At 41.3% G+C, this 7,926-nt stretch overlaps 1 protein-coding gene across 5 annotated transcripts; it reads left to right on the forward strand.

Moving 5' to 3' along the window:
- Positions 1-159: 159 nt before the first annotated feature.
- On the forward strand, positions 160-6,016 carry LOC119726734 (transmembrane protein 168-like). Of its 5 annotated transcripts, none has more exons than XM_038198560.1 (4): positions 160-261; positions 1,612-2,988; positions 3,581-3,855; positions 4,693-6,016. In XM_038198560.1, the coding sequence occupies exons 2-4, from the start codon at positions 1,718-1,720 to the stop codon at positions 5,238-5,240; spliced, it is 2,094 nt and encodes a 697-aa protein (XP_038054488.1). In that variant the 5' UTR covers positions 160-261; positions 1,612-1,717; the 3' UTR covers positions 5,241-6,016. The 5 variants fall into 5 exon arrangements, with proteins under 5 accessions (XP_038054488.1, XP_038054487.1, XP_038054489.1 ...); XM_038198559.1 differs by having other exon boundaries at positions 162-438; XM_038198561.1 differs by having other exon boundaries at positions 162-427.
- Positions 6,017-7,926: the final 1,910 nt, after the last annotated feature.

Here is a 7,926-nt window from a genome sequence, read left to right on the forward strand (position 1 = left end):
TGCTCGTGGCGCCACGAGGTCGAGTCGCAGGTCACTCATGAATTATGCAACATGCAACCACTCGAAGCCTTATCGCGCGCTCTAAAACAACTACTGCATAATTTATGATTAACTCAGTGACCCCGAAGTAAGATTATCATAATTTTAAGTTTTTTGCGGTTGTGATGTGATTGATGGGCACTGCCGCTAAACGATACGTCTCGCTGATCGTTCTGTGGACGGCATCCGAAGTAAGAAGTCTCCAAATTCAGTAGGAGAAGGGTAATTTTCTGTCATTTTGCCTTGACTGATTTTGGGTGCTTTCATCTGAAAGAACTGAATAGAATGCGGTCTTCAGAATTACTTGGTGTTTCATGAACTTACACCTTGGCTTGGCTCCGCGATATTAAAGTTGCAGTTCCTGACATGAGATTGAAGCTAGAGATCTGTAAGATTCTGGTAAATTTCACAATTTTGTTTTGACATTTGAGGGATTTCAACCCACCCTAGAGAGGTATCTATCGACATCAAGATAATACTTGTGAAATATTGAGGCCGAACATTTCGTGACAGGAGAGTTTGGAGGTTTGAAAAAATTGAGAATTTTCTGCTACAGCAACTTCAATTGATCTTTCTGTAAACTGTAAGGTTTGTAAAAAACTTGCACTTAATACAGTTCTTGAACTTTTTTGAAGTAGAAGCTAGCCGTGAACATGGTGAATGCCGGCGGGGAAATTATACAGGCTAAGCTTTAAAAAGTTACGTTCCCGTGCTCTTCAACGTATTGGTTTTTTCCATCAATAAATGTTCAGCTTGTAGGCCCTATGTTTATTTCAAGTTTCCAACCAAAAAAAAACCCCTGGAAAGATTCCCATTTCTGGCCATCACTTGTCACCCTGTGGCTGTGCACAAACCGTATGACTAGACTGGTCTGAAAATTTCCAAGTGTTTTCTCAGTAAATACTTCAATATTTTCCTTGCTAAATTTGACTTTTTGGCACATATCACTTTCTGATGGCTGATAGGTCACTGAAGGGAAAACTTAGTGATGCCAGATATGGGAATCTTTCCTTAAAGGCTCCTTTTGATCATTGTTTTTGGACGTCTCCCCTTAAATCTGCAACCCTCTTGTTAGTCTGAGTATCACCCGTTATCCACGGAGCAAGACTCCTGTACAACATCCGATATGTCTAAACATACACACAAGCCGCGCGTCAACCAATCGGAGTCGACTTTACTAAATCGTGACGTCATTTCATTCATAAGTCAGGACTAAATGGTTTAATTGGTCAATTCGAATGCAGTGTTTTGTAATACAACAACAGCCGGGTGCGATATCGCGTAACATGCATCAGACAGCGCAGCCCAAGTAGTGGAAGCGTATGCTACGGTAGTAAACTCATTTGTACACAATAAGAAAAACTGACAAAACTGTGGTAATTTGATTAATCTAAAACAGTAGCGGGTGCTTTTTCAATGTAAATTAGCCCATATATTCACAAACACACGTTTTAATAAACGTTTTCTAGGGAACATGTGCGACTGGAATCGCAACCCACGTGTATTTCTTTTTCAGTTTGAAGCATTACAATTTGTGGTCAAATAAATTTTCGGCAATCTTGTATTTTACAGGAACATTTGGCAGGTATTTTCACTTAAGCCGAAGCTGCTAAAATGATGAGAAGTCTTGTTATCCAGCTACAACTGTGATCTGAAGCCTATTGACTCAGTATCATCAATGCACTCTCTTCGCTACATGACCAGCCACATTCTGGCCTTGCCGCTGAGAACGATGGAGCAAAGCAAAAAGCTGAAATGCACCCTACACATGCTGGCCTATCTGGATTACTTGATCCTGATCGCCGCTGTGTCGTCGGGCCTGTATGCTTGCTGGATTCGAACTGGGGACATGATGCTGGTGGTGATCGGGGCCTGCGGCCTGTTTCTATTCGCCTTCTGCGGGATGCTGTATTACTACTTTGGCTTAGTGGATATCAGTTCCAGTTTCACGCATCTCTGGTGTGGCTGCCTGCTTGGAGTGATATCGTTCATCAGTATCAACCCCAGTCAGGCAATGGAGACGCCTTTTACTGTGACGATGGCGATGCTGCTTACTAGCATGACCATCAAGGTCTTCTGGTCTTTGGTGCAGCGTGTGTGCGGACTAGTCACCTACACCTCTCAACTCCTGAGCCACGTGGAGATGTTTGAACTGCTGGGGTTTGCCGTGGCGTGCACGCTGCGCTCCAAGACCATGTACTCCATGTGGCTCATGGTGTTCGCCTGTGCGTTCACACTGATAACCGTTCGGCTCAAAACACTCCTTGCCTTGCCTTGCCTCGTAACCTTTGTAGTCATATCGGTAGTGTCTTTCTTCAACACCGTCAATCTTTCTTTCAATATTTTTGCGCTGCTTTGCTTCGCTGTCCGCCTCTTCGCAGACCCGTTTTTGGATCTGTACTTTTGTAGCCTGTCCACCATGGAGCGCTGGGACGTTGTCTTCAGCACCCACCGATGGTTCCGTAAAATCTTCATCCTCCTGATTCTCATTTTCGAGATCGTTTTCTTCGCGCTGGCTGGAGAGTCCACCGTCTACCACAAGGAGTGGTACTTTGCCGTCCCAGCGTTTATCATCTTTGGATTCTTGTGGGTCTGCCTGCATATCATCCTCGTGGTCACCAGTTGGACTTTCACCAACAAGCTGACCGAGTGTGTCCAAGTCTACCTTGGAATGCAAGGGGAGTCCAACAAGAGTCTAGGGATGGTCATGGCTGCCCGCGGAATGCGCTACTTCGCCCTGATCTCTCGCAATCTGGTCCTGACCACGTTTGTCACCACGCTGCTGTTGGGGGGAGTGTCTTGGCAGGATAACAATGCAGCCTTCATGGCAAGCTGGCTGGTGGTGCTTCCCATAGAGAGCATGCTGCATGGGGTACTGTACGAGCTTGGGAGTACCCTTGGGGGAACGTGCACTGGTTATGCCGTAGTAGGCCCTTCAGCATTTTGCAGGTTCGTTTCATCACTCACAAAAATTTTGCTGAACTTTTTGTGTTTCTTTGTCAACAGCCAAAAATGAAACAGATAAACAAAAAGCTAAAATCCCCCAAACAAAACAAAGTAAAAGACACTCCAGCAAGTACAATTACATGTTCAGACATGACATCTTGGAACTGTTCACCAAATGTGTCAAAAAAAATAATGAACATGTGTTAGTCACATTTGAACTGTTCAATTGTGCATTTTATCAGTGAAAGACTTTGACACACTACATGTGACTGCCCAAAATTTATTTCGATTTTTTCGAAATTTAGTCCGAGCAGTTTTTTTGAGTCAAATTTTATCCCCTGCTACCCAATAAATGAGAGGTTATGGAAATTCACAATAATGTTATGGTTTTCCCAAACTGTTCAAAGAGTTTAAGTTTGTACAAGAATTTGCAAGATTTTTGCTTGGAAATACCACACCCAACGTGCACAGTAAAGACACCTTTACCATAAAACACCATGTTTCAAATGCTGCAAAAACCTATAGTTGTAAATTTGATAGATTCTGGATACTTACGATAATAAGTTTTTGTTTGTTCATTCTGCACCTGACACAGAACTGACGGGTCCCCGGTTCTAATCCCAGCCTCCAGCATGGAAGAAGTCAACAGCCGCTCCATCGGCCTCCTGAACACCATGCAGCGATTCTTCCTCTACCACATGATTGACGTCTTCAGCTGCGATTTCTCCACCAGCGGTCTGGCCCTGGCCACCCTCAAGACCAAGATGCGGTCCTTCTTTGCCCGGCAGCTGCCGGACGGTCCGCGGTTTGACACCTACCTGGTCTACTACAGCGGCCACGTGCAGCCAAACGGGGACTGGGCTTTGGCTGGTAGGTTTTGGGGAAGGGGATGGTTAAAATGGGCTTGTTGCAAGAAGAGTTGTATACGTGCACTTTTTCTTTATGCCTCAAATTTCAAGCAAAAATGTCAGAAGTCCACTTAAATGTACATCCCTGTTCCAGTCCCTGCCTGATTCCGTGGGTTTTGCCTGGAATAGAATTCCATGGGTTTTCCTCCCACCACTTAAAAGTGTAGTTTCCTTCCTCCTCTTCTACCAAGGAAGCCCTTGAAAAATAAAACATCAACTTTCATGATCTATTCTGGCTGAACTTGGTGACACAGGTATTCCCCTCTCCTGTTTTAGCTTTGGATCAAGTTGAGTTAAATTTATAAATGAACACAGAAATAGTGTCAGCTTCTATTTAGTTTAAATGTAGGAAATGAAAAAATAATGAAGATGAGAGATTATTTTAACGTCAGATACTCCAAGATGCTTCAATAATATTCATGAGGAAGTATCATACATGTGTTTGTTGCATACACTTTATTTCTGCCACATTATAACAGCAGCAAGCTGTCATGCAATCCAGCCTGAGAAATGTCACAAAAACAGTAACCATCTGCTATATAAATGTGTTGCGTCCTGCTATCATTTGATGCACCATCAAATTGGCTCCATTTGGAGTCTGCACTGATTGGGTTTTGCAGCGTATTGGCATGTCTGGCTAACTGGCTAAAAGAAAAATAAACACAAGTGGGTTAATAAAAAACACTTCAGTTCAGTTAATGCTCATTTTTTTTCACGACAGAACCAAATAGTATATTTTCTGTTCCTCGCGTTATTCAATGCTAACTGTGAATGTAATGTCATTGTTTTCTTATCCTAGACAATGATGTCTTCAAATTCGAGGCCCTCATGGAGCTATGGGAGGAAGCCAGCCTGAAGGACTCCCAGTCTCGTCTCATCTTAGTCCAAGACACCAACGGCACCTCAGGCTGGTTCAAACAGATCGCCAGAAACCACCACCACGTCCTCGCCATGCAGACCTGCATCCTGGGCAAGTCCAGCGACCCTGAAGCCAGTCAGTCCGTGGGGGACTTCACCCACGAGTGGGTGGACTGCAACTGCTCGCCCGAGCAGAGCTCAGGCACGTGGAAAGAGGAAGGCCGGAAGATCAAGGCGGTCTACGCGGTCTCACGCCCGTGGAGCGAGTTCGAGTTCCACCGGCCTACAGAGGAAGACATAGAGCAGCACTGGCAGCAGGGTTTCCCTCGACTGACCCATCCGCTGATCAGGATCCTGAGGATTCCCAGCTCGCTGGATCTGTTCAGCTACTGCTTCCGCTGCTGGAATTGCTTGAAGCGTTGGAAGATGAAATGGCTGCCCCCTTATGTCATCAACACGGGGCACGGCTTCAAGCTGGTCAGGTCATGACATGGATGAAGAACGTAGGTCCAGATAGTCTTGCGCTGTTTTAAGCTGTGTCTGACTAAGGGCATTTTTTGTCTACGTATAGTTATGCATATTCAATGTTACAGATTAGTCTCCAAAATGTGAGCCATAGTGGGAAAACAAAGACAAGTACTGAGTCTTGTTCCACATCTAGTGTTCATCTTGTTCACCTTTTTTTTTCATCAGCAGAAAAAGATAAATCACAACAGTAGGCCAACCAAGTGCATCAAATTGGCATTTTTCCTCGTTATTGTGAACTTGCTCTAAGCCTGCCATGTTTTCGTATACATGGTAAATCCAAGTGCTTTTGGTCCGAGTAAAAATGTAACATCAAATTTACACTTGCAAACTTTTACTGTTAAGTGTCTTTTTCTGTGATTCAGACTTTCACACAAGGTAGATAAAAAAGGAACACCCCTCCCCCTTGTTTCTGTTCAGTGCAATTTGTTTTTTTTTATAACAAAGTCCAATTGCAGCCAATTTTGCAAGATTGACTAATGTGTTTTAAATGGATCATTCAAATAGTGGGAATACAATTTGCCTGATGTGCAGGTCCCCTCACAGCATCCAAACTTTATTGCTTCAAGCAATTTTTACCGAAGTGTATGAAACACTTTTGAACAGTGCATCGAAACCTGTTAGCATCTCGGAGCTACATGTATCTGTGCCTTGAGGCTAAATAGCATAACCTGAAATGGTTGGTCAAAAGGCATTGACTTAAAAGTCTCTTTTTTTCTTCATTAAAGTACAGTAAAAGAGAATGTATGTGTGTCAAATCGGAAATTTCTTACCGTGTGTAAATATACAAAATTTTAAATTCGCAGTTAATTAAGCAAAGCCTTATTTATGATTCTCATTCATTTTGCTTTGAGCAAGTAGTTTGAGTAGGTAGTAAATATTTTCCATTTAGGCTTCAGACTGAATATGTCTATGCCAAAAAAATACTTGCTTTTGGAAGAAATCAATCTCTACTGAAATGTATTTAGATATTTGTACAACCAGCAGTTTATGGTGGTGTGTGTTCCTCCATTTTTGGTGCATTTTGTGAGGAAAATGTCAGATTTTTCAAAACCCAAAGATTGATGTAAAACCGGCAAACAGAAACATTTGGACTTGAAATATTCTGTGTATAGGTTCGTTTTGTAATTGCAGCAATGGTCTTACACCCCTTCACAGGATTTTTTTTATAAATACAAATACGAAGGGTATTTGGAAAGGGTACATCAGCTTTGTAATAATACCAAACTCAATGCAATCCAACTTTCATACTCAAAAGTTATGACGCTGACCTACTGATATTTACCATTTTGGGAATTTTGAGTCATTTCTGATTTTCAGAGATTAGGAGAAATCAGTCATTTTTTAATGATTTCTCTGACTGATTTCTCTGACTGACTGACGGACTGGGCTTTTCATGCTGTCTAGTGCAAAACAAACGTGTTTAACTAATAACAGCGAGTTGGTGGCGGATAGTCATATTAAATTATTGTGGGGACCGAAGACGCTTATGCGGACAGCAGAAGTCACCATAAGTCGGTCCTAATTTCCACCACAATTTCCCCATAAGCTGGTGCTGGCCAGGGCACAAATTCGCCCACCCTACAAAGCGCTGAGGCAAAGAATCTTTTTTTTTTTTAAATAACAGAAGACATATGTTGATGAAATCTATTAATTTTGGTTACTCTTCTATTAACATTTTCTACATTGTAAAGTGTTTACAATTTTTTTGTTATCACATGTACTTTAAGTGCATCTCAAAACGCATGAGAAAGTAAGGCCTTGTTAAATTCAGTTTATATAAAATCATTGCTACAATTGTCGGGTGCAACACGAAGAGACGTTTTGTCTTTGAATTTTGTGCACACGATGTGTCACTTTGTGGTGTGGCAGACGATACAAGTTGCTTTTCAAAATCACTTGGTGTGGTTTGAAACTGTTTTTTTTTTATTTCTGGTTTTTAATAGAATGTTGCCTTTGTACCATGACAAAAGTTTGCCGTCATTTGTTAGAATGTGTAGTCAGTATTAGTGTTAACATACTCAAAAATCTTTAAGATCACAAATTGAGAATGTAATGAGCAGGCATAATTGTAAACTATGTAGCTTCCTACTGTGCATATATGTACTTAATCGTAACCTCACCTAAAGCTACAAAATACTACTGAGTAGTCACCTGTAGTATGCATTTCTTCCCATACAAGTGTGCACAACACGTGTAGTATTCTGTAGTATTTGGTCCTTGTCCCCCAAACAGCCCTTGGGACGTTAGGGTTAATTATCTTGTAAGTGGAATTTATGTGGAAAATAAATGTAATGTACAAATGTTCAAACTCGAGTCAATGCCTTAGGATAGATGTATTTCCGATGTTGAGGATATTTTGTGAAACTTGACATTATCAAAAGAACCAAATTTAACATTATCAAAAGAATGAGTAACATCGAACTTCATTGATGTATTTTATTCATGAAACTTCCATGAAATAAATAACATTAATTTAACGATTAAATAAACACTGAAACCAATAAATTATTAAATATAATGTAATATAATGAACAAATAAATTGTTGTTGAATACATTTGGTGTACATTTCATTTCATCAATACTTATAGATCAGTTGGCACTGCAAGTGAAAATGGTTAAATATGTTTTTATTTTCACCGCATAAAA

This window comes from Patiria miniata, unplaced genomic scaffold (genome assembly GCF_015706575.1).
Source record: "Patiria miniata isolate m_02_andy unplaced genomic scaffold, ASM1570657v1 HiC_scaffold_2, whole genome shotgun sequence".
Taxonomy (NCBI): domain Eukaryota; kingdom Metazoa; phylum Echinodermata; class Asteroidea; order Valvatida; family Asterinidae; genus Patiria; species Patiria miniata.